This window comes from Ambystoma mexicanum, chromosome 8 (genome assembly GCF_040938575.1).
Source record: "Ambystoma mexicanum isolate Mex_15411 chromosome 8, UKY_AmexF1_1, whole genome shotgun sequence".
NCBI classification, from domain to species: Eukaryota; Metazoa; Chordata; class Amphibia; order Caudata; family Ambystomatidae; genus Ambystoma; species Ambystoma mexicanum.
In genome coordinates, this window is record NC_090929.1 from 1,030,290,696 (window position 1) to 1,030,317,953 (window position 27,258).

General features: G+C 47.7%; 1 protein-coding gene across 2 annotated transcripts in view; it reads left to right on the forward strand.

The window, feature by feature from the left end:
- Positions 1-26,498, forward strand: part of VDAC2 (voltage dependent anion channel 2) — a 64,772-nt gene extending 38,274 nt beyond the window's left edge. For both annotated transcript variants that reach the window (XM_069610980.1, XM_069610979.1), the window contains exons 6-9: positions 20,611-20,838; positions 22,348-22,498; positions 25,432-25,489; positions 25,963-26,498. In XM_069610980.1, coding sequence (XP_069467081.1) covers positions 20,611-20,838; positions 22,348-22,498; positions 25,432-25,489; positions 25,963-26,054 — 529 coding nt within the window. In that variant the 3' untranslated portion in view covers positions 26,055-26,498. The remainder of the gene's footprint in view (positions 1-20,610; positions 20,839-22,347; positions 22,499-25,431; positions 25,490-25,962) is intronic.
- The last annotated feature ends 760 nt before the right edge of the window (positions 26,499-27,258 follow it).

Sequence of the window (27,258 nt, forward strand, 5' to 3'; positions counted from 1 at the left end):
AGCCAGGGCGTTTTTGTTGTGATGTGTGCTTCTTAAAGAAGTGCAGCGTGGAACAGAGGTTTCTTGTGAATGCGGTGTATTACAAACTGCCCTAGTAATTTTTTTTTTTTTTTTTTTTTTTTTTTTTTTTTTTTTTTACCAATTGCAACATTTTTTTTCTGTCCAGGTAGGGTAAGCACATGGTATGTGCCGGGTAGGTTTTTACCAGAGCCCTAGCATAGGTTTTAAGTGAACACTGGTCTAGGCAGGACAAAAGTGGTCCAGCACCACTATATGGAGGGCAGTGGATTGGAATTTTGAATCTAAGGAATACCTACTTCATTTATGGCAAGCAAACCCTTTTGTATGCAGTTAGTCAAGTAGCCGGTTATTAAATGTGACAAACTAATTTTCTGGGTGGAAGCATTGGGCTACACCCTTGAGGTATTGCGAACCCTGGGGTTGTATTCTGTGGTGTGCTTTATCGGGTATCGTCATTGACGTTTAGAGATTCTGCACAGATGTGATGTCTGAGAACTTTTTTGTTTAAAGGATAAAACTCTAATGACCGGAATGCGGTTTAAAACTCACTGCTGTGTGTTGGTGGCACTTTAATGCTGCAGTCTCTTATAAATCAATTTGGGTGCATGGGGGACAAACTGGCACAAACCAATAAGGGCAAACATGCCAGATTTGTTTAAGCATATATTTTACCAAGCTATTTAAAAGGTAACATCTTGATGTAGCAATTATTCCAGATCCAATAACGTGAATGTGCATCCAAACCGGTTCTCTGTGTGTCAGTTGGTGGAATGTTTTGACTGCCCGTTTGTCCTAATTTCTCTTTGTATTGGGAAGTGTAAAAAGGATGTGCACATGGAATTGTATAATGCGGTTTAAGAGTTTTTGTTAATGCATTCAGAGATCATTCTACATAGTGGTTGCTGTTTATGAAGCTCTCCATGTTGGCGATCTGGTATTTAAAAATACTTTGTCAATGGGTGCCATGCCATGTGGGGGGATGGGATGGGGTGGAGTTGAGGAGGTGCTGCACCAACCTCAGATCATATGTGATGAAGGCAGACGGTCTGATCTTGAGTCGAAGTTGATTTCTGATGCTGCACGTTTATAATGTGGATAAGGCGTGTACTTGTTGCTGCTCTTGTGGTTTTGTAAGACTTTCAAGCATGGTCACCCAGTGCTAGTCACGGATCTGCATACTTCTCCTGAAGTTAAGTCAAACCCTTTTGTGCTCATGAACTGAAATAGTTTGGTGCTTCTCAGAGCCAGTAGGTGGAGGCTTTAAGGTTGCAGAGGTGGTGGGACCCGAAGATTCAACACTGTTGTCTATAAGTGGATCTTCAAGAATAAGGAACAGCATAACTATACTGGATGTGGTCCTGATGCTGGAGTATAGAGCACTCTTCAGCCGAGGGGAGGGGGAAGGATTCTAATGGCTCCAGTGATTGAAGAATGCATGCCGACCCAAGTGACAGCACTCTTAATAGGACCACACTACATTAAGCGTACAACCTTTGCGTTATCATCTTGGTATTTTGCTCTGGAAGTAACTGCAAGTGTCTCTGGTTTGAGGCTAGTTCTGGCAACTAGCACTGAACATTGTAACACTTACGTAGGCGGGAATATCTGCTCCTGCAGTCACTGGGCAAAGCTTTGCCTTTTGGGAAGTTGCACGTTACCAACACTACTGTCCGGTTATGGGGTCTGCATCTCTTTTCTCATTCCAACCCTCTTTTACAGGGTTCGAAAAGTAATTGGCTCATACCATCTAATGTTATAGGCAATTGAGGAAGGAAAAGCAGAACCCAATCAGCGTGGGCCACCACACTCCAACTTGGTTATTCTCAGGCATTATTCTTTGTGAATTCAGGATTAAATCCAAAACGTTCACAACACTAGAATTTGTATCTGACTCTGTAGCCGTGAAGCCAGCACACATCATATGCATAAATGTTACATCCATATTTGCCTCTATTGAAGCAATGTGGTTTTGGGAATCTGCATTGTTTTTTGTTTTTTCATCTGGTGGCTGGTAGCCTTCTCTCTTTACGCCCCAACGTGCACCTCCACATCAAATCTCTGCCTCCTAGGATATAGCGGTATTTTACACAGTGGTGTACCCTGAGGCATCAACAGGCCACTCTTGGTGCATTTGCTTTTTGTGTGTCTTTTAGTGCTCGTTTAGGACTACTTTCAACGGGTGGGGGAGGGGTGTGTCTGGGGTAGGCCAGTCGGCAGAAGGTGAATCAGTACTTTAAAAAAATGTTTTTATTCATCGAACTCCGAATAGGTCAATTTACCGTGACTGTTGCATTTGGTCCTGTGCTTGGAAGTGGTGATACTTGTAAATGAATTTCTTGCGCTATCAACCACCCTCAAAGGCTGTAGGAGTGCTGGATGAGCTGCAGTGATGAGAAGCAACGTAATGGCATGTAGTGAAGGACTTTTGGGGGTAGGTATGCAGGAGAATTCTTGGCTACTGAAGGCATGGTGAACATTGCAGAGGTATAGTGTATATTACGAAAATCACTGCTCTATTAGAGATTGATTTTGACCCCGGATAAGCCTGTTCAAGGAATTCTATGAACTGTTATATTGCGAGGGGTGAGTGATGGAAACAGATTTTGAAAGTTGAAGTGTTTTTGATAAGGAAATGGGGGTAAGGTTCAGACTGCAAAATAGGGGAGTAGGGAAAGGACTGCTTAATAGGAGAGATGTTGTACTGACGGTGGGAGAGCTAATTGAGGTCTCATAGCTTTAATGGCCTGCCAGCCCGAGCTGTTCAACCCATGTCAGCTTGACCTCACCCCCTCTGCCCCCAGCTCAGGCGTGAAAGCCATTTGCACCCCGTGGTGCGATAGTTATATACATTTTTTTGTTTACATCTGACTGGAAATGACCTCGGCGCAAACCCATCTCCTGTCAGGGGGGTGGGGGTAAGAGGGGAAATAACCAAAATGGCTGCCTTCATTCGAAGTCCCTTTTCTTTTTATTTTCTAATTAAATTTTGAGATTTTGCCTAGCAATATAAGAAGGGCCTAGCAATCGGCATACATAAAACTGTTAATCACTTATGTTAAGACGGATTTCTGAACTCTGTCCTGGTGGCGCAGAAGTTCAGAAGGCCAACCTAATTACTTGGAACAGGGTAACCTCTGGACAAGCCAGACCAATCAAGGTAGCGATCGCGGCGGTCAAGACTAGGTCTCAAGAGGGGTGTGGGTGACTGAAAGCCCGCAATGAGCACACAAAGCAAGAGCGCTTACAAACTACTCCAAACAGTTGTTATATCAAAAATAGATGCACATTTATTTTAAGGCCTTTAAAACAATGACAGTAGCGAGAAAATCACAATATCACAATATTAAACCAACACATACCATATCAACACAATATATATACAAATACACAGACGCAAGCGTTTAAAGCACGAAATATGTAGTCCACCTGAAAGGAAAGGAAAACAGGCAGTGCGATAACGCTTTAGACTCAGTTCGCCTTCAGAGGCACCTAACTAGATGGAAGTCCGAGCCCTGCGAAGAGTGGAGCCTTGTGCTCAAAGTACCTGCCACGCCCTTGCCAACGGGCAAAAGGGGAAGCTCTTCGGAGGAAGTCAGGCAGTTCGGGTTAGTGCACAGCAGAAGGAGAACAGGTTCCGCAACTCAAGCGCAGCCTCCACAGCGGGCAGAAGCAGAGCGCGAGTACGGCCAAAAGGGTGCTGTTTTTACACAGCAGGGAAAAGCATGGGATACTGCAGGAGGGCGACCAGATCCTAGCTAAACTACTCACCGGTCCCCGAAGCAAGCAGACCCAGGCTTCTCCACGTTAGTTTCAGCAGCTGGCAGGTTCAGAAGAGCAGGGAACGCCTCGTAGTCGTGTAGAGCAAAAAGATGTCCCAATCGACGAAACCAGCACAGTTTGTTGCCGCAGCAGGACAACGGAGCGGCCGTGTGTATTCAAGCCAAATGTACACTCCTCCCTTCAGACTTGGGAACGCCAAGTGTACGAAGCGTGGGAAAGTGACAAGGACTCGAAATACAACACAACCTGGCGGCGGTTACAGAGCAGGACTCCCTTGTAAGCTGGTCAGTCAACTGGATGGCCCAGAGACACTTCCGAAGGCTTACTGGCAGGAGAGGATGAAGTCGCCGGGAATAGCTGTTCCTGCTATTCCAAAGGTCGAAGCACCAGTACAGGCCTTCTGGTTCGATCCAAGGAGGAAAGGGCTTCACAGGACGACAGCAGTGCAAAGGAGGATTCCTTCAGGGGGTCACCAGCGATTCCGCGGTCCAGCCTCTTGGTTGCAGGATACTTGGCTCCTGTATTCCTTCGTTCGTGAGAACTCAGGAGATCGACCTGGTAGTGGTGTTTCCAGCCCCCTCTTATCCACGGTTCCCTTCGCGCCAAAACGGAGGGGAGCCAATGGGAGATCCGCTCATCAACACACACACCATACGTGGACCAATCACGGACCACGGTGGTCCCAGGCATTCACACCACCCTAGACTCTCTGGCACCCAGGATGTGTATTGGGACCAGACATCCCAGCCCACACACTGGAGGCACACAAACGCCATGTAGAAGCCCGCGAAAGCAACCACGTTTCGCGGGAAAGTACATGCCCAAATAAGGAAGACCCCGGGTCGCTCGACCTGGGGAAGGTGAAGGGAGCAAGACGGTCAGTGGACAGGACAAAGGAGCCTCGTGGTCTGGCCATTTTGGGAGCCAGGCCACCATTTTGGGTTCAGTGCGAAAAACGTGCTCAGAACGCCAAAAGGAGCTCAAAATAAACAAAACGATCGCTGCCACCATTCCAGTCCCTGAATTACTTGCACCGATCAAATACCATCCTAAAAGAGTATCTAGGGCCTGTAGAAGGCTAGAGACCCAAGAGAGCTGTAACTTAGCTTACAGTGCCCTCTTGTGTCATGTTGCACTAAAGCCGCAACATGATAAAAGAAACTACGGGAAACAGCGTTCCCCGGTACTGACTGTCTTAAGGGCATGTCAGTTTCCCCGTAAGAAAAGGAGCGAAAGCCCAGAGGAGTGCGGCAGAAGGCTGCACTTCTCTGGCAAAGTCAAGAACAATGTGTAAAACAACAGCAACAAGTTTAGGGGTTGCCACATGGAAGGAAAATTACTTACAATTACGAAATCTTTCCTAACACTCGCCCCTCCCAGACTATGGACAGGGGGAACTAATCCACCCCTGGATGAGTCTCTTGTTCAGGTCGGTTAAACATTCTGGACAACCCATCAGCATTGCTATGTTGGACACCTGGCCTATGCTCAATAGTGAAGTCGAAGCCTTGTAGACTTATGGACCACCTAAGCAACTTTGGATTCTCCCCCTTCATGTTCATTAGCCACTTTAACGGCTTATGGTCAGTCTGCACAGTGAAGTGGGTCCCATAGAGGTAGGGCCTCAGCTTCCTTAGGGCCCACACAACAGAGAAACATTCTTTCTCTACTGTGGACCATCTGAGCTCTCTGTCCTTAAGCTGGCGACTAATAAAACCGATAGGGTGTTCCTTACCCTTCTCATCTACTTGTGATAGTACAGCTCCTATCCCAGTGTCAGAGGCATCCGTCTGCACGATAAAAGGTCTTTGATAATCAGGGGCCCTGAGCACAGGGGCCTCGCACAAGGAGTCTTTTAAGCCATTGAAGGCCTTCTCACACTTGTCGGTCCAAGTTACCTTCTTGGGTTTCTTCGGAGTTGTGAGGGCAGTCAGAGGAGCAGCTATGGTGCCATAGTCTGCCACAAAAGTGCGGTAAAACCCTGTGAGTCCTAAAAAGGCTCTCACTTTGGTTTGCGTAGTGGGGGTAGGCCAGTCTTGTACCGCTGGTACCTTACTGGATAGAGGCTGTCTCCTCCCTCCACCTACTTCATGTCCAAGGTAAACCACTGAGCCTTGTCCATTTTGGTGAGGGGCCTCTCGGACACCCTCAAAAGAGCTAACTGAAGGACTGCTTGGGAACAGGTCAGGGAGAGGTTCAGACTCCTCTTCCTCAACGTCTGAAGCCAATAGCAGTGCTGCGATTTCGACGCTTGGGACGAAAGCATTCAGCCTATTCACGGGAAGCACTTTTGGAGCCTGTCCAGGCCTTCCAAGGTCCACTGAATAGTTAACCTCACCCAGGGGCTCCACCACTGGGTAAGGGCCTGACCATTTGTCCTGTAAAGCTCGAGGTCTTATGGGATTCATGATCAGGACTTGCTGACCAAGTGTAAAGTTGATGAGGGAAGCTTTCTGGTCGTACCAATGTTTCACCAGCGCTTGCCCTGCCTTCAATTTATCACTAGCCAAGCCCATCAGAAGTACCATCCGTTTTCTGAGCCCTAGCACATAATCAACTACATTGGTAGTAACAGGGGGAGTGGGCATCTCCCATCCCTCCTTGACGATGGCTAAGGGTCCCCGTACGGGATGACCGAACAGAAGTTCGAAGGGGCTGAAGCCAACACCCTCCTGTGGTACCTCTCGGTAGGCAAACAGTAAGCATGAAACAAGAAGATCCCATTTTGTTCTCTGAGGCTCCTCCAGAGCCCCAATCATGCTCGTTAACGTCCTGTTGAAACGCCCCCCCCCAGACCATTGGTCTGGGGGCGGTATGCAGAAGAGAACCTGTAGGTGACCCCACATTCTTTCCACATAGCCTGCCTATACTTCGACATAAAGTTGCTGCCATGATCCGACACAACTTCTGTAGGGAAGCCAACCCTAGTAAATCTGCCGAGTAAAGCTTCTGCAACTGACTTGGCAGTTAGTTTTCAATCGGATGGCCTCAGGATACCTGGTTGCATGGTCGACCAGCACCAGGATAAACCTATTGCCCGAGGATGTTTGCGGGTCAAGGGGACCAACGATGTCGATCCCTACCCTTTCAAATGGTACCCCCACAACTGGGAGCGGTACCAACGGAGCTTGGATTGTCGCGCCAACCTTACCAGACAACTGGCAGGAGGCACAACTCCTGCAGTGACTTTCTACTTGCACCCCCATCTTGGGCCAGTAGAAGTGCATGGATAACCTTTGCTTGGTCCTCTTCATACCAAGGTGACCAGCAAGGGGAACTTCATGCGCCAACTGCAGGAGGAAGGGCCTAACAGCAAGGGAAACCACCAACCTCCTATGGTCTCCTTCTGTAGACTCTGTGGGCTCACTATACAGGAGTCCACCTTCCCAATAAATCCTATGCTTCCCAGGAGGTTCACCCTCAAGCTGGGAGCAGGCCTGTCTCCTTGGGCCTTCCAGAGATGGGCACTCACGTTGGCCTTTACTGAATTCGTCCCTATCAGGACCTCCTTCAACTAACAAGTCTTTTAGTTCAGGATGATCGTTGGGGTCGAATACTTCAGGCATCGCCACCTCCTCGTCAGGCCCGGGCGATTGACCAACTTCCTCCACCGCAGTGGTAGGCGAGCTCAGGGGAATATTCTCTTTCCCTCGTTTTGACTTGTAGACTCCTTTCGCCTTGGGTTTCCCCTTCGGCTGGGGCGGCGTATTGGACTTGGCCAATGCTGCCCGTGCTTGAGACCGTGTGTAGGGTCTTTCGGCAGTGTCTCCTACGAGCCCTAAAGCTCTGAGATCATTACCCAATAAGACCTTTCCCGGGACGTTTCTCTGAATGCTCACTGGAATCCTGACTGCTGTACCATTTAAAGTAAGATTTACAGGGATCACGGGAAACATACGGAGGGGGCCGTCAGCCAACTTAGTGGGCATCAGAGTAGCTCTGGCAACTTCCTCTGAGTCTACCAAGGTAGAATCCACTACAGTGCGACTGCACCCACTATCCCTAAGAGCTGGAGTATCCACTCCATTGATCAGCACACTGTCTTTAAAGTAGTGCTTGGTATTATCCGGAATCCTAGCATAAGCCTCTGCGACTTTAGGCTCCCAGGAACCCAGGGACACTAAAACTACCTCAGCCTCTATTCCGCTGGGAAATGAATCTGAGGAGAAGGATGCTCCTGTAATCTCTTCTTCCTCGTAGGAGGAGAAGGCCAGATTAGCGGAGTGGACCCCCAAAGGTCTAACCTTACAACGGGGATCCCCCTTCACATGGTCAGTTGCTCCACAAGAAAAACAAGCCCCATTGGGTCTGTTTACGTAGGGAGGCTTATTGTAACCAGAGTTCTGTTTCGGAGGCTGCCCTCCACTACCCTGTGAGTTCTCTTGTGTCTTACCCTTGTTTTTCTTTTTGTGGCCCTTATGTGAAGAAGATTTAGCAGATTCCCCACCCTCCATATCTTTGGACTTTTTCCCTTCCTCCTGCTTACCAGGATGAGTTTTGTCCTTATGGGACACTCGATGTGACACCCATAAGTCTGCTGCAATGGCCAGCTTCTTAGGATCTATCTCCTTCGAATCGGCCAAATGCTGCTTAAGCTCCGGGGAAGAAGAAGCAAAAATGTGTTCCAGCATGACCAGATTTATCATGCCTTCGAAGGTAGAAACCTTATAACCTTCGACCCAGCCAGTTAAGTTTTTCAAAGATTCAGCGACATAAGATACCCAAGTACCACCTTCCTTTTTTCTTATACTCTCAAACGCTTTAAATATTGGGCCGGAGTCTTCCCAAACTTTAAAATGAGAGTTTGCTTTAACATTGCGAAATCAGCTCGCTCAGCCTTCGACATTTCCATAATGGCACTACAGCCAGAATGGGGCAGTCTACTGAGCAACCACGCAATCTTATCAGCATTGTCAACCTCTTGAACCTCGCATGCATACTCAAACGCATTCAGCCAGTCCATAATGTCATTCCTTTCTTCATACACACTGAGCAGATCTTTCGGAAACCATGGATGAGAGGAAGCCCCAGACCCATGTCCAGGACCCTTGGACCCATTTGCAACCGAAGCTTGGCCAGTTCCAACTGGTGATCCCTGTCTTTCTGTTTTTCTGCCTGTTCGATTTTTAGTTTGGCTATGCTGAATTCAAGCTCCTGCTGCCTAAACCGCAGCTCTTGCTTCTTGAATTCAAGCATAGCATCCCTATCAACACTGGCAGAGGAAACATTAGACATCTCGTCCTCCCTGTCCTCGTGGTCGCGATGGATCAGTGCAGCGGCAGAACCGTCGGTTCTACCAGTGAGAGCAGCCCCACCACCTTCTACACTGTCCTCAGAAGTTATAGCGTCAAGCTGCACTTCTTGCCACGCCACGATTCTTTGGATCATTTCCAATTTCGTGCCTTGAGAGGAAACACCTCTCTCCGCACACATCTTTTTCAGCGTTTCTGATTTGGAAGCATTTAAAGTTAACAAGGTATTTGCTTCCATACTGTTTGATAGGACTATGGCCTTTTTAAAGTTATATTACAACAATTCACTACGTGTACTGTTTGGAATAACCTGAAATGCCTTAGTTCGAGCGCAACACTGGATACCTTCAGTCGTATCCCACCGCTGTACACCAATTTGTTAAGACGGATTTCTGAACTCTGTCCTGGTGGCGCAGAAGTTCAGAAGGCCAACCTAATTACTTGGAACAGGGTAACCTCTGGACAAGCCAGACCAATCAAGGTAGCGATCGCGGCGGTCAAGACTAGGTCTCAAGAGGGGTGAGGGTGACTGAAAGCCCGCAATGAGCACACAAAGCAAGAGCGCTTACAAACTACTCCAAACAGTTGTTATATCAAAAATAGATACACATTTATTTTAAGGCGACAGTAGCGAGAAAATCACAATATCACAATATTAAACCAACACATACCATATCAACACAATATATATACAAATACACAGACGCAAGCGTTTAAAGCACGAAATATGTAGTCCACCTGAAAGGAAAGGAAAACAGGCAGTGCGATAACGCTTTAGACTCAGTTCGCCTTCAGAGGCACCTAACTAGATGGAAGTCCGAGGCCTGCGAAGAGTGGAGCCTTGTGCTCAAAGTACCTGCCACGCCCTTGCCAACGGGCAAAAGGGGAAGCTCTTCGGAGGAAGTCAGGCAGTTCGGGTTAGTGCACAGCAGAAGGAGAACAGGTTCCGCAACTCAAGCGCAGCCTCCACAGCGGGCAGAAGCAGAGCGCGAGTACGGCCAAAAGGGTGCTGTTTTTACACAGCAGGGAAAAGCAATGGGATACTGCAGGAGGGCGACCAGATCCTAGCTAAACTACTCACCGGTCCCCCGAAGCAAGCAGACCCAGGCTTCTCCACGTTAGTTTCAGCAGCTGGCAGGTTCAGAAGAGCAGGGAACGCCTCGTAGTCGTGTAGAGCTTAAAGATGTCCCAATCGACGAAACCAGCACAGTTTGTTGCCGCAGCAGGACAACGGAGCGGCCGTGTGTATTCAAGCCAAATGTACACTCCTCCCTTCAGACTTGGGAACGCCAAGTGTACGAAGCGTGGGAGAGTGACAAGGACTCGAAATACAACACAACCTGGCGGCGGTTACAGAGCAGGACTCCCTTGTAAGCTGGTCAGTCAACTGGATGGCCCAGAGACACTTCCGAAGGCTTACTGGCAGGAGAGGATGAAGTCGCCGGGAATAGCTGTTCCTGCTATTCCAAAGGTCGAAGCACCAGTACAGGCCTTCTGGTTCGATCCAAGGAGGAAAGGGCTTCACAGGACGACAGCAGTACAAAGGAGGATTCCTTCAGCGGGTCACCAGCGATTCCTCGGTCCAGCCTCTTGGTTGCAGGATACTTGGCTCCTGTATTCCTTCGTTCGTGAGAACTCAGGAGATCGACCTGGTAGTGGTGTTTCCAGCCCCCTCTTATCCACGGTTCCCTTCGCGCCAAAACGGAGGGGAGCCAATGGGAGATCCGCTCATCAACACACACACCATACGTGGACCAATCACGGACCACACTGGTCCCAGGCATTCACACCACCCTAGACTCTCTGGCACCCAGGATGTGTATTGGGACCAGACATCCCAGCCCACACCCTGGAGGCACACAAAAGACATGTAGAAGCCCGCGAAAGCAACCACGTTTCGCGGGAAAGTACATGCCCAAATAAGGAAGGCCCCGGGTCGCTCGACCTGGGGAAGGTGAAGGGAGCAAGACGGTCAGTGGACAGGACAAAGGAGCCTCGTGGTCTGGCCATTTTGGGAGCCAGGCCACCATTTTGGGTTCAGTGCGAAAAATGTGCTCAGAACGCCAAAAGGAGCTCAAAATAAACAAAACGATCGCTGCCACCATTCCAGTCCCTGAATTACTTGCACCGATCAAATACCATCCTAAAAGAGTATCTAGGGCCTGTAGAAGGCTAGAGACCCAAGAGAGCTGTAACTTAGCTTACAGTGCCCTCTTGTGTCATGTTGCACTAAAGCCGCAACATGATAAAAGAAACTACGGGAAACAGCGTTCCCCGGTACTGACTGTCTTAAGGGCATGTCAGTTTCCCCGTAAGAAAAGGAGCGAAAGCCCAGAGGAGTGCGGCAGAAGGCTGCACTTCTCTGGCAAAGTCAAGAACAAGGTGTAAAACAACAGCAAAAAGTTTAGGGGTTGCCACATGGAAGGAAAATTACTTACAATTACGAAATCTTTCCTAACAACTTATTTCAAAGCTCCCAGATGCAGCCATATCTAGTTCCAAGCGCGAGTAAACAAACCTGGGGGACAGACTACAGCCAACGTTTGCAAGTATTTTAACGGCGTTTGGCAACTAAAGCACTTGCTAGTCCTCTGAGAACCCTCTCCAACGGCAAGGGTGTAATAAAGCATTGAGGCATGTATTGGACACTTTCCCCAGCAAGTAACTGTCTGCACCCTTTGAACATCACCCACTTGAGACCAAGCTTTCAAGTTGTCACTTGAAGGTTATATGCGTTGCGCCCAAGTGCTCCAGGGCAGCCTATGCCTTCTTGTTGGTCTGGCGCTTCAATCTCTGGCCATCTCCTTTCCTGGCTTCTACGTTCTATATTACTCCAGGAACAGGAGCCATTCCATGTCTTTGGGCACGTGATTCCGTAATAGCTGCCATGAGGCTTTCCATTTCGTAAGCTTTGCCTAACCATTTGGTCTTCGCGGGGAGGGTGCGTGTTCCATTGCCTCGTTAAGCACACCTGTGCTGCTAAAACTAAGTTCTGTGGCATGTGGGAGAGCATTGTATAGTCGCAAGTCCTCTCTTCAATCGCGCAGCAGTAGTGGCGACAGCTCTAATAATTCTCTATATTGCTTGTACCTTGCCCAGCACCTTGTTCCAATAGTTGTGCTTCAGGCAGCCCCACCATTGATGCCAGTAATATCTCCACTCCAATTAGGACTGACCCCTGTCTTTTTGATATTTGTGGGGTTAGGTGCCCACAAATATCAAATCGACTATTATGCATTTTATACTCCATCGCTATTGTGGAGGACCATACTGCGCTATAAATGGTGTCCCACACTTCTGCCTTTTCTTGTAGCCCCAAATCTGCTTCCCGCTCTGTATGCGTGTGTGGTGTGGGTAGGTGCCCTTTGCTTAGCGCGGCATGTAACTGTGAGACAAGCCTCTTTGTACCTTGGTGTGTGTCAAGAACCTGCTCTAGGGATGTTGGTCGTCGCTTCAGTTGCTCCCTCCAACGCGGGTCCAGCAGCACGCCCTAGAGCTGTAAACACAACTGTGGAGGTATTTCCCTCTGGTGCAGAGCTTCTTCCAATTCCCCCTTTGTCAGTAAGGCCCCCTTGTTTCACATTTGCCCAGCCCTGATTTAAACGGGCCTCATCCAGCGCTTGGAATATGTTTGGCGCAGGGGGTCTCCTAATAAGTCACTTTTCAGCGGGTTGCATATGCAACTGGCGGGGATGGTTGCATATGCAACTGAACGGGGGTGGTCATGTAAAAAAAAAAAAAAAACCCTGGGGGTGTCCAGGTCTACAGGGGAGGTTGGAACCCACAGCCATGCCCCCATAGTGACTGGTGCAAAGAGACCGTTTTCTAGTGCAACCCACTGCTTTTCACTGTGTCCTGCACATGGTCTAGGGCAGCGCAGCTGCAAATATTACTAAATTATTCAAATGGGTCCAGATAACCCAGCTCGTCTTTTGGTAGGATCAGTGATTGTATGTAATTCTAGGCCTCTGGTCCACCCATAGGAATGAGGAGTTCTTTCTTCATCTCTACGTGAAAGACAGCCGGAATCGTGACCGGCAACGATTGGAATAAAAACCTACATCCTGGCAAGATGTTAATCTTAATGGTCGTGAACCTGCCTGCCCAGTATAGGGCGATCATCTCTTCATGTCATTGATAATGTGCACTCACAACAGTGAAAGTTTGCCTAGTAGAGCTTGCTAAATTTTGTGTCACCCCCTAGAGATTTGCCTTTTTGTATTTGGGTGCCTTTTTGGTGCGCTATGATTTGAGACCGGATTATCGGTTGTTAGTGGCAGCGTGGTGGATTTATGCAGATTGATATGAAACTGTGTGGTTTTACAACCAGCACATATAACAAGGGTGATAGCGGGCAGCCCTGGCATGACCCCCCCCTACTCAACCTGAAGCTGTCCGAGGGTATCCCATTGATTGCTACTTCAGCCTTAGTGTTTTTATAACGTTTGGGCGCTTGTTGTCCATTGCTTCTTCAGACGTAAATTGCTTAGACATGCAGCAAATGGAAAGGGCCACTCCACCCATCAAAGGTCTTTTCACCATCGATTGAAATCAGTCTGGTCCACATAGCCTGCCTTCAGACTGGCGATCAAGTCCAGGGTCTTGTGGATGTTGATCCTTGCCGCCCCATTACATATCCCACTTGGTCATGGACTAGCTTGTGAAGGATGTTACTCAATAAGGGCGCTTGTTTTATTGTCTATTAATAAGTGGGGGGGGTTGGAAAAACCACAGAACGGGTCATCATGCCATGTTCTGTCTGGAGAGGGGTGCCTGCTACCTTTTTTGAAATGTTAAAGTGATATTGGGCGATACGAACCGCAGTCTGTCCTGTCCCTCCCCTCCTTGGGCAGAACTATAATCCTGGCCTGAGCGAATGAAGGTAGGGCTTAACCAGTCTGAGAAACGAGGGTTGGGCCGTATGCCTTGTAGAAGGCTGGGGTGTAGCCATCTTGCCCCAGTGCCAAGCCGCTTTTGAGCTTTGAAATTGCTGGGGGGACCACTATCTACAGGGGCATTGAGTTGCTCGCTCTCTTCTGTTGTGTCTTGGGCAGTAGCCCTGTGAGGTATAGTTCGCTACCACTGGGGCGCTTTGTGGTGTACAATGCCATGTAAAATTGAGCAAAACGTTGGGTTATGTCTAATGGGTTAACTAGGACCCGCGCCACCTGACCTAATTATTATTTTTGTTCACTGCTCTGTCCGCCCTTTGTGCCCTCAATCTCGATGTCAGCTTTGTGTGCCTTGCCCCCCTTCTCAAAGTACCATTGCTTGAGTTATCCTTCCATAACTCATTTAACTCCTTTCGCAGCTCTTTAATCTACTACTAGGTCCTCGAATTGGTCTACCCCTTTGTGGTGGGCTGCCTCCAATATCTTTTTTTTTCAGCGTAGCTTCCCGACTCATGCAACTTTTTCACTGCACCATACGCAATTGGCACCATTTGGATAGTCTACTTAGCTGCTTCCCACACTGTGCTGAGCGAGGGCTCTCGTGTCATTGCTTTTGAAGTACTCCCCCCCCCCCCCCCCCAATTTCCTCTCAAAGCCTTTCCTTAAAGAGGGGCTCTTTATAAAGGGTATGATTGCGCACCCATCTCTGGCCTGTCTGGATGCTTGGACCCAATTCTAATGTACGGGTGAACATTGTGGTCCGACCAGCTTGCGATTGTAATCTCTGCGTCTATTCTGTGTTCTTTCGCCACCTCGATCAGCAAGGAAATAGTCTGGTCCGGTGGGGTGGGGAGGTGTACACTTTTGTGGCTGGGTGTGCTGTTCGCCAGGTGTCTTAACAGGTATGCCTCGCGTATAAGTTCATACAGGTTGTGCTTACTTGGGATGTGTGGTGGGCATGCACCCCTACTTTGTGAGTTCCATTCTAAAGTGGGGTCTACAATGTTAAAATCCCACCTGAAGATTAGTATTCCCTGCCCTTCCCTTTCCTCTAGGAACTCAAACACTGATTTACAAAACCAATGTTGCTGCTGGTTGGGCACGTATATGGGGCAGAGGGTCACGGCTGTCTGTCTCACCATCACATCTCCTTCACTGCCAAATACCTTCCTTCCGCGTGCTTGTGTTGGTTACTAAGTCCGAGCAAAGCCCGGTATAGTATGCGTAACCCGGCCCTTTTTATGGGGCTAGAGACTCAAATGGCACCCCAATATCCTTCCCTTTAGTGTGTATTCCTCCTCAGTTCTATACTTGGTTTTCTGTTTGATTAGGACATCTCATCCCAATAGTCTAAATTCCCTTAGGAGCATGTCACTTTTTTTTTTGGAGCGTTGAACCCTTTCACGTTAAGCGTTCAACCTCACTGCGCCGCTAACCGGCATCATGCTGTGTGCCGTATCCCCATTCCACTTTCAAGTCCGGGTTAGACATTGCGGTATACTGTTTGTTTCGTTGTGGCTGTCCCTTTTTCTGCCACAGATGCCTTTGTGCTGAGCAATATTTGAATGTGGTTCCCCTTTGCCCTCCCCACCCCCACAAGAAAAAACAAATCAACCATTTCCCAATGAACAGTGACACCCCTCAACTAGGGCCACTCCTGGGGGGTGGGGGGGGGGGTCCCTTGCCTGGGCAGGTAGCTAGACTCTAAAACAGAACTGTAACTTTGTAACTATTCTTGTAACTTTTGCATCAACTTGGTTTAGTCCAGGAATTTCTTCAAGCTCATGGGCCTGATTTCCCCTCCCCTCCCGTACTCGAAGCCTCTGAAATGTGTCCCAGTGGGTGTCATATCCCATACTGATCCCGGCCAACTTTTTACTTCATGCCCTGAGGGAGCAGCTCTGAAACGTACAATCAAGCTGAGCTTCTTAGGGGTATTAAATCTGCAATATTTCCTTGATTCTCCTCCCCGGCCGCCCCTCGGTTGGGGCCCACGGCCTGCTTCTTTTGGTTCCTTGTGTTCCTGATCTCGCCCAGCGCCGATTCCCCTGTCCTCTGCTTTCAATCGCTGAAGGACAGTGGTAGCTTCGTCACCTGCTGTCCCTGTATTCTTCCCCTCAACAACGTTTTACGAGAATGGAATTTCCCCTAAACCCCGACCCCCCCCCCTCACTGGTACCAGATACCCTGTTCTTGTAGCCATGCCTTCAGTTGCCTGCAGTCCCGTCTTTTTAGTAGAGTGGTTGCTGACTGGTCTTGTGACGTGCGACTCCCTGAATTCGATCTGGTCCCGCTCTCGCTTTTAGCACAATCTCCACCTTATGCCGGTAATGGTGGCAATTTTCTATGACGGACCATGGACCTTTTGGGGGACCACCTCCTCTGAATCCTGTCGAATTATATTGCAGGGGCTGGTGGCTCCTCAAAGGGGAATATATTAGGTCTTTGACCTGTCTTTCTAACGTGTTTCTCTGGTTGCCTCCTCAAGCCCAAGATCTGTATGTTTGTGCGCCGCTCTATTTTCGAGGTCATCGACCTTTGCTGCCAAGTCGGCTTCCCTTTGTTCCCTTTGTTCGAGGTCCACTAAGCGGCTTCCCACACATTTCAGTTCCTGGTGCGGATTGCTGTTTACGCTTCCAACTTATCTTTTCCAACTTATCTTCCACTTGCCGCTTCATCAAACTTATTTCGTCAAGTAAAAGGCGTAGATCTGCCTTTATCAAAGCCTTGTGGTCTTCTCCTGGAATGCTTGGCGCACTTGCTTGGGCCTTCGATTGTGGCACTCTTGCGACAGACTGCAGGGCTGCTCTTGTGTTGATGTCCAGCGTGACTGCTACTGCAGCAGGGCTTGCCACACAGTGGGGTGCTAGCCGTTCCTTTTATTGGATCCCTCTCAGGTTGTCTCCTGTGCAGTGATCCGTCTTGAGTTTAAGAACCTGTTGCTTTCTCCGGCCTTCCAACCGCTGCAGCGCGACCTGCCAGTTATCATGACTCGCAGAAGCTGTGTGCTTGTTTCAGAACCTCTGAGCCTTTTGATGGTGCCAGGCACGCATGGATCTTGAATGTCTGTCTTGGAACTGTAATTCTTCTCTGCCCCACTTAAGTGTCCACATGGCACTCATTGTGCGTGCCGTGCCATTGTTCCCTCCCTCAGTTCAGAGTTACTGAGTGGGTTCACAGCTTTCAACGGGTATACACTATTGGTTGGGTTGCTCACCATGCCCCCATTGCTGACTTCTCCTCGTGGGCACTACTTTACAGTACTGGGACTTACTGTTTGGGACCTTTTTGAGAGGGCTTATGTCTGCGCCCCTCACGTTACTGTGCTGGTTTGGCGAGCAGGCTCGTGTCTGTGAGCTGGTTCTAGCATTGCCCAACGTACATCTGTCTCGTGGAGCTCCATTAACTGTGTTTTCCCCGTTGTGCGGCTGGGGCCACTTATGGTGTTCCCATGTGCGCAGGGTTGCCTGGCGTGCTTAATAGCACTACTGCTGGCTCGCGCACCGCTCACTGCGGGGCAGTGTTGCCTCTCGAGTTGCTGCCGCACTGGCTTGGCAGCTTCATGAGGCGGGCAGCATTTACTCACTGCGACTTCAGTCGCTGCTCCGGTGCCGGGTGGAGCAACGGGCTGCATGCGCCTTTATCCTTCACTGCCAGCAGGGCCTTCCAGTAGCCTGCTTGCCGCAGGGATGCGGCACGTCTGGCACTGTTTCTTATGGCCCGACCTCAGCCGCACCCTACAATTCTTCCAGTGGCTTCCTGATGCTTCCCGGTGTTGCTACATCAGCAGCGGGCCGGCAGTTGCCTGCTTATTTTGCCATTGTGCTGCACTGGGCTAGGGAGGCCAGTGCTCAGGTGGCCATTTCGCCTGTGCTGCCTAGCGGTGTCCCGTCCATTTTCTATTTTCTGGCAGCAGCCAGACAGGAGGAGCATTGGGGACCAGAGTGCAAGGCTCTGGTCCCGCAGGTAGGCTGGGGTGGACGGGGAGTTGGGGTTTTCTAATGTGGGGAATCAACGGGCAGAGGCTCCATGTTTCTGCCCCACGTTAGAAAACTAAAAGAAAGGGGGGAAAATAGTGCCACACAGGGAAGGATCTCGAGTGGCTGGAACACTAGGCTGGGATTGTGTATTCTCACCTACTGATTGGCTGAGCATCCCCCCCCCCCACCCCCCCTACGAATACAGTTTCAAAGTATAATTTTTATTTATTTCATCCGTTCTTTGAGAAGTCGTCTCCAGCATGATGTGTTCTACAACTGGTCTAGTAGGGCCACCACACTGGTGTTGCTGCAGCATGTAGATCGTCTGTTTTTCTTGCCAGGACATGAGCTGGCTTTGAAGTTGAGGGTGGCATGGTCAAGGTTGGATATTTGATTTTAAATTGCTTGAATAGGATAAAATTGTAGCATCCAACGCTCAATGGGCCCAACATTTTTGGGCTTGTGGGTGGGGTTATGGCAGTTTTCAAACTTTTAGGTGCGGTTCATGGCACGCTTGTGTTTGAGCTGCAACTTTTTAGTCAATCCTAGAGATTGTAAGGGCAATTTGTTGCCCTAGACACTGGAGTATATCTCATGGTGGGATACAATTGAAAGTGTGTTAAACGATCCGTTTTCTTCTAATAGTTGGGGTTTGTGACTGGGGGGTGAAGACTGCAGGAGCAGTAGTATTCATAATGATTTTGGGCAAAATAGTTAAGCAAAAACCAAAGGGTCTTTAGAGATTGGCTCGGGTATACGAGCTGAAAAGGTGGAGCTTGCCTGTTTAGGTTCTAGGTGGATGATTGCCTAAATTGATCTAGTGAAGTATTGTGTGCCCAGGGCGTGCAAATTTTGGGTGTGCAAGTATGGCAATCTTGCTGGGAATTTGGGTGTGAAGGGCTACATTGGCTACAGATCACTGCATTAGGCCTATTTAACGGAGGTGTGCAATGGAGGATTCATGTTGCTCTTTCAGCCGAACATGTGCAGGCCAGTACTATACACTGTTGCTCCATAGAAGATCGGGTTCAGAGTAGTGAAGCTTATGCCCTAATCAGTTATTGTATCCATTTTCTTCATCACTGAAACGACAGTATCGGTGAAGCCTTGCTAATTAATGTATTGCTATTGCTTATAAGCACTGCTACATTCTTATGTGCAGACTTTCACGTGCAGGACATCCCGATCCAGGGTCTTTGGTAGTTGCATTACAAAACTGGCATGGTACTTGGTTTTGTGTAGCACCTTGCAAAGGCACTATGAGCTATTAAAAAAAATAATTCCTAGACCAGATATCATTATCCTGGAAATAGAATGTTTCTATATTACGACAGAACCCTGTGTATGTAAGTAGGTTCAAAGTTTGCGAACTTGTACTGAAAAAAGAGCGACCACACAATTTCTCATAGCTGCTTTGGCACAGTCCGCAGTCCTTCTGCTGCCCGGAGGGTCCTTGTTGGGATGCAGTTTATGACCAGCTTCTGCACAAACCATTGGACCTTTCCAGAATACGTTTTTGGGACGAGCTGTAGTGAGGCTAATTTGCCGCCTTCTTTTGGGTGGCTTTGGCTGTCTATTTAAAAGAAACCACTGAAATCTTCAGTCCATTGTGGCATGCAGCTGATTTCGAGCTGGGGAATCTGGTAGCCTAACTACCTTCTGATTGACAAACCTAATTACAAAATGAGTGGTTGGTTAGATTTGCTGTTCACAATAATGGGTGAGTGGCCAGTGCGGCGATGGAGGTCTATACAATGCAGATTTTGAGTCAGTTACCTGGATGTTTCAATGCTAGTTTGTTTTTGCAGTTTTCTTTTTTAGCGCCACCGGTTGCCTGAGCTGTAACCGCATTTTGCCCATTTTCCAACTTTACTATCCACCATCTGTTGGTCACAAAGCAGCCTCCGTAAGATGTTTGGTTTCATGAAATGCATAGTCTGGCTCATGTGGAAAAGTTTTTATACAAAAGACAAGACAAGAAAATGCTATTTAATAAGATATGGGGGAGATTTCTTTCAATATGCTGAAAATGACAATTGAATATGTTCGGATGTGAATTCTACGATTTGGGGGGTGGGGTGGAATTTGTGTTCAGTTATTTGTAATCTTGTATATAGTTTATTTTTGTATTACCTTGATGTTTTTAATGTATTGTTAAAATTGAAAATAAAATAAAAAAAAGCAGCCTCCGTATTTGCAGGTATTCTTTTGTATTTGTGATGGGGCTAGATCCTTCTGGCAAACCTGTTTTGTCTGAGTGTTTTCAACTTGAAGACTTGTTAGTGCCAGGTCTCTGCTTTGTCCACCCCTAGTTAAGCTGATTCTACTTCCATGGGACCCTTTTTTAACTGAGATGCTGGCAGCTCCACTACTTGTGTTTGTTAACCCAAGTCTATTGGGGTTCTGCTTCCTAGGATAAGATGTTAAAACTACCATGTATGAAATTGAGTGCAGGATAGTTTTGGTTCATTGTACACTTTGGGTTGAATAGAAACGGGCACACTGACTTAATTTTAGGAGGGGAATCGGTCCCTGCATGCAATTGGTTTTTCCATTTTTGTGTCTGGATAAATGGGCGTCTTGGGTACTTGTTGGGTTAACGTGAGGTAGCTACACAACCAGTAATTTTGTAGTGCATTAACTATTACAAGCTCTGTCGCTGTTTCATGATGTGCCATTTTTCAGGAAGAAGAGTGCCAAGGTGAAGACTGCCTACAAGCGAGAGTTCGTGAACCTTGGCTGTGATGTGGATTTTGATTTTGCTGGCCCTGCAATCCATGGCTCTGCAGTTTTTGGCTATGAGGGCTGGTTGGCTGGCTACCAAATGACCTTTGACAGTGCCAAATCCAAGCTTACCAAGAATAATTTTTCTGTTGGATACAAAACTGGTGACTTCCAGCTGCACACCACTGTGTAAGTGCTTATCTAATGTGGTTGTCCTTCCGTGGGTACAACTGTGGTGATTGGGGCATGGAGAGGATGGGGGATATTTTGGATGTCAAACATTTGAACAATATTGCTGCGCCCAACACAAAATGTCTGCTGCTGCACACTGTTGGGATCATGTGCTCTCCCTTTAAATTAGTCATTGATTCCTTGTGCAAGGCCCAATCTGGCAAAGCATGTTTATACAGTAGAGGCACATTCTGTATCAACACTGACTGGAAAAGCTGTGAGTGGCGGAATAGCATTTTATTTAATGCACCCTATGCTAGATTATTCTAGCCACTGTTATTAATCTGTTTTAATGGTATGCTGTGTATAGCCATCGGAAGTATAATGGGCTGAGATATACATGCCGGGATTAGACCTTGGGAAGTGCAGGCTTACCTTAGATCAGAGGAGCGCACTTTAAAACGGAGTTACCCACCACACATACAGCCTTCCCCTCAAGTCAAGGATTTTCATTGAGCCCGACTGCCGACAAGGCCCTGTTTAGTCTCTGCTGTTTATATTTTATCAGTATGATTGGTGCATCACTGAGCATTTCCAACTAGATGAGAATGTGTGTGAATGTTCCAGCAGTGTTCGTGCAAATTAACATGCACATTTACTTGTGGCTGTTTGAGCAATGCCCCTTAAGTCTGTTACCCTTTTTGGTGTATTTGCCTCTCGTTGTGCAGACTAAGTCCATGTGTAGTTAAATCTTGCTGCTGTGGTCCTGTATGGCTGTGCTTATTTTAATGGTTCTGCTTTGGATGCTTATCTTTTCTGCGTACGACTTTCCCTGTCTACAAGGTTTAAAAAAAATACATTTTATATATCATTTCAATCGTCTGTACCTGGGTGTGTATATGTATGTATATGTTTTTATTGTAAACTTCAAGCGCATCTGCTGCCGATGTGAAATTGTAACTATGCAAATTGTCCTTGCCAGATGTAAATTTGGAAATCCATATGTCCATCACAGGGGCCCATTTCTTCTGAACACTGTTGCTGTTGTCCAGTGTCTTCCTAGGCAGAGCGGGCATGAATAAAGTCTAGTAATAGCAGTTTAATTCAATAGTGCTGGATAAGCGCTTGTAGCGCACAGATGTACAGAGCCATATTGACCAATAATTACTAAATGGGTTCCACTATTCCGTCTCCTAGTTAGCCTAAAAATTCATGCAATAAAGGTACAGAAAATATAATTCGCTGCAAATATACAATTTCCACAGTTCCTTTAATGTCACTTTTGTAACTTACGTAATGGCTTTACCACGTCAGTGGCTGTAGACGCAGTACATTTGGCCCACTCTCATGCCGTCTGTATCATAGATAATCTGCTCCGAGCTGGAGAGTTAAATGGTTCATGTGTAACTCCCACCCCTTCGCCAAGTGTGTTACACTCCTCAAAATTACCACAGCGAGCACAGTTGGAAATGGATAGGTTTATGGTTTCCTAAGCACCAACTAGTCTCATTTCAAAATGTTTTACAGAAATGATGGTTCTGAGTTTGGGGGCTCTATTTACCAGAAAGTGAGTGAGCAGCTGGACACCTCTGTGAACCTCGCATGGACGGCGGGAAACAACACCACTCGCTTTGGCATTGCGGCCAAGTACCAGCTGGACCCTTCAGCTTCCGTCTCGGTGAGTATACTTTACCATTTGGGAGGGTGGGTACAACAAGCAGTGGTTTAATCACAACCGGCTAGTGCAATGATAATTAAGGTAGGTGTCATGGTATGAATGTAAATGGCTTGCCCTACCATCTGATGGCGTACCGAAGTCTTTGAATACCATTTGAGGGACAATTCACCAACTTTAGCCCGACTTAAGGCTTCGTCCTGAATTAAATAAGGTTGCCTTATCCCATAGTCAGTCACATTGTGAGCCTTTGACTGTTGCTATGCCCCACTCCTATGCACCATTTATCCCCCTCGCCACCTCCCTCCACCCATTTGGTTGAGCCAATACTAGCCAAAATGCAGATTTGCAGACCTCAAAACTGAAACATGGAAAAGGTGTGTGTGTGTGTGTGTGGTGCATGCAGAGCATTGTCGGAAACCTAAAATAACCTACTAGTTCGGTTAAGATGAGTAATTACATTTTTAACTTTGTCCCCCAATTACATAGGCAGTGTGCACCCTCCTTGGCAGTAGCCTGTTACCTGACCTTGCACCTCTGGCGGTTATGCTGCCTGGGGCCTGTTCAGTTGATCTTCCTGTGCCAGTACTTATGGCACTAGTGTATTTGCAATGCCAACGAGTTGGAAGCCTAGCACACACTATCATATCTGTGTATCTCATGCTGTACATACTGCAAGACATTAGGGCTGTGCCCAGCTTAGCTTGGCCTTGCATGTGTCTGTTCATTGCCACCTGCATATGTGCAGTGAAGCCATGCGTGCCATGTGTTTCCCGCAATACATGCCCATGCCATGCACCCTTTGTGGTAGGGCTGGTGGTTTTTACACTATCATGGGAGCACCAGCGTCATGCGGGCTGACTGTAACAGTGCAACGTCATGGCCAGTACGAGAGCCCAGCACTGGCACCTGATGGCTTATTATGAAAATGGATCACTAGTACGTCAACACCAGCTTGGCTCATCTAGTCATGTAGAACAACGATCCTCATCTAGTCATGTATAACAACGATCCAGCCCAGAATGCAAATGCACGTGAGCGGTCCATAAAGTTGCTAGCATTAACACTGCTGTAAACGCTATTGCTCAAACACGTCTTGGGCCCCTGGCAAAAACCCACAAAGGTTGTGTTTGGGACGGGGTAAATGAAAGTGTAGTTGTCGCAATGTTCCTGTTTCTTGGGTTGTTCCTAGCCCGATTTATACATACCTATGCCCTGCTGAGCCGAGCCCTTCTCTTATAACCTTTTGTCCCAACACACAAGCTAATACCTTATTTGAGAAATGCTACCTTTGCAGTGTTATTATGCAGAGTTTGAAGCCATCTTTGTTGTGCTTGCTTGGGCTGGGCATACCTCACTATGTAACGTTAAGTAAGCTACTGCAACATGTTATGTGATGTTGGTCTATTAAACTCTTTTCCGTTTTCCAACATGAGATTGTGCATGTACCTTTCTCTTTTGCGTTAATGACACCAGGGTGGCAGACATTAACTACATACAGTAGAGCAGACCTCTGGCCAGTCCTACTTTGATTACCTTGTTTGTCCATCTGCATTCACCTCTTTCTAGTGTATTTTTGACTTGGTCACTTGGCTTGGACAGACTATTTTGGCGGTCTTGTGGGAGAAATTAAATGTGCTCCTTCCTTGAAGAAATCAGCTTTCATTGTGGTCTTATTTATACTCTTGCTTTCCTTCACCCATGCTTCCCTCTTTACCAAATTACACTTGGGTGAACCATGACTTTGAAAATAGGACTGAGCCCTATTCATTCCCAATCGCTTTTCAGGGAGTGTTAAATAACCTTTCCAATGTATTGGCCTCAGGAGGGGTGGGAGTGGGGGGGGAGGTCGGTGCCTCTATAACCCTACCGCCCACGTTCCACCATTGCACCTCTCAATACGGTCTTTGTCCCTAAACTTACTGTACCTTTCCTCACCCAACAACTGAACATCCCGCCCTTTCATCCAGTGCCACAACCTGCCCCTTCTCCCTATCCTTGCCTCCTCTTCTGCGCCACCCTGTTCATCTCCCTCTGCACACAGTGTCCTTGAAATGGGGCCACACTTTCTATGCCTAATGCGTCTGCTGACTGTCTTTCCTTTCACTCCTTTTTGGCGAGGATGGCTTTGGTGACTGACTTCCGAATGTGAATGGAAACCTGTTTGTCTGCACAAGGTGGCCTACCGGGAGTATACATGGGGCAATCGGGCATTTATGCACCTTTTCTCTTACACCCCCAACTTGTGCTTGCTTTTTTAAAATAGCAGTCGCATCAAACTCCAGCCCCTTGCATTTCGACCTAAGACGACGCATGCTCATCAGTTGCACTTTACCATCACCTGCTATTATTGTTTTTAGTCCCTCCCATCCCTGCTACAATTTGTGTATGGACCACTCCATCCTTACTGCCCTCCCTGACTGGTTTGTTCTGCACTGTTTGTGGTCTCCTAAATTCCCCACACATACAGTTGATGTCCTCCCCCTTGTATGGTTTGCATCTCGTCTGTCCTTGCCCCCTCGCCGCCACCACTCACTTTAGCAGCAGGGGTACCTCTGCCACAGGCCGTTGGAATCGATCAGCAAGCACTCACATGGGGATGTCCCTGTTGGTGTCGCACTCCCTCCTTTGCCTTGAGTCCCTCCCAAATGCAGTTCATGTACATGGGACGATCCCTTGTGCAGTGATCTGCCCATTATGAGTGAAAGGTCATTTTCTCTTTGGGCGGGGTTTGTCATAAAACCGTGTGCTGTGACCTGTGGAAGATTACCTTGTTGATCAGTTCTTGTGTGTCAGGCTAGTTCTGTTACCACACCTAGCTAGACTCAGTGAAGCAGCAGGTTTCCTTATGCATATTTAAATGCTCATGCTTTACACACACTGGTGCAGTTCCTGTCTAATCCATCATGATGATTTCCATTTCAATTTTCTTTCAGGCAAAAGTAAATAATTCCAGTCTGGTCGGAGTGGGCTACACCCAGACCCTGAGGCCAGGTGAGTAGTATGTTCGAGTCTCCCTGTTTCTAGTACTAGTTTTTGTGCAGTGCATTAGTACATCCATTAAAAGCACCTCTCGCGTACCTAGATGCAAGCATAATGATGTTGCTCCTCGCAAAGGAGCCACTGTGCCATGTACATATCTAAAAAGAGAATAACCTCTACCAAGCAAATAGCTCTGCCCCTTCATCCACACACTCCAACTCTGCCTGCAACACCAGTCTTCACCAACCTCTTGAACCACTAGCAATCTGTTGCCCCCTGCACAAACTACACTCCTTGCGCAGAGGAAGGGTGTTGATCTTTATAAGATCAGATCTGTAGGGCTTATAGTCGGAGTACAGCTGAAATTCAGTTTGGCAGAATTTTGGCTGCTGCGCTGCATGCCTGGCTTATGCCTGTTTTCAGTCCTGTAGCACACTGATGGGTGATGCAGCCATGTGCTCCATTAATAATCTTCTGTATTACAGGTGTGAAGCTGACACTCTCTGCACTTATAGACGGAAAGAACTTCAATGCTGGCGGTCACAAGGTGGGCTTGGGGCTTGAATTGGAGGCTTGAGGACGCCTCTCCTGCACCACAAGCTGAAGGGAAACGATGCAATGAAATTGGCCTTAACGGTGCATTCTGAAGTGTTAACGCAGCATTTTTCACCCCCTGCTCCTGTGGATGGCACCAGAACAAGCTGTATTTTTATGTATTTAAGCTGTGGCCTGTTCGCTCGTTTCTAGTTAAATTGGTTGTTACTGAAGCCTAGAACAGGCTAACCCTTACCCATTATTTAAATGTCTTGTTCGGCACATGTCCGCAGGAATGAATTAGACCTTTCAGAAATGTTAAACTGTGCACCATTATTTTCTTGTACCCTTTAATATATGATGCAAACCAGATCATTGGATGTTTTGAAAAAAGATACACTAATTTTGTTATGTCACCTTGTCAAATACTTTTTGGTATCCTGCAACTGTACAACCTAGGAATAAAAAAAAGAAATATTCTCCTGAACCGCCTGATCTTTGGTTATTTTAACTGTACCCAACAGAGCAACAAATCCTATTTTCAAATAATGTGTTGTACCAAGATGTTGAAAAGAAAATATGATTCCGATGCTTAGAATCACATGCTGTGCATATGGTCCGACATCCAGTGGTAACTGTAGAGCATTGCATCTTGCCTTTCGGGGACCGAAAGGGGACGTCGGCATAGGCGTGTGTAACACTATCCCTATCGTGACGTGTAGTGTACCCAAAATCCCTCACACGCCGACGTCCCTCAGATGTTTTTCTGCACAGATAACTGGTCTCCCTATTGCAGGGCTCTTTTATAAGGGACATTGTTATACCTCGTTGATCAACTTTGTCGATTTATCCCGATAGGCTTAGCACAGGAAGCACCGAAGTTACTAAGACTGCGGTGGACTTAGACGTGTAAACTCCGACGGCAGAGCCATCCATGTGGCCGGGCCCTCTGGCCGGCCTACACAGTAGGGAAAGTTGGGTCGGGGTGGTCATATCCTTTCAGCTATGTTTCTCCTCTTTCCCCTCTAGGTCTGGTTATCGTCTTTATTACCTTTCGCTATGGAAAGGACACTTTAGGTTTTGCCCTTCCTGCAGGGCCAGATACCCTTGGAAGGACAAGCCCGTTAAGTGCAATAATTGTTTACCCCTTGACCATGCGCGGCCTGTAGACTCCTTCGACCTAAACGATGAAGGAGCGCCGCGGTAAGCGGTGGGCTGCCTGCAGCATGTCCTGGGCTGGATCTTCT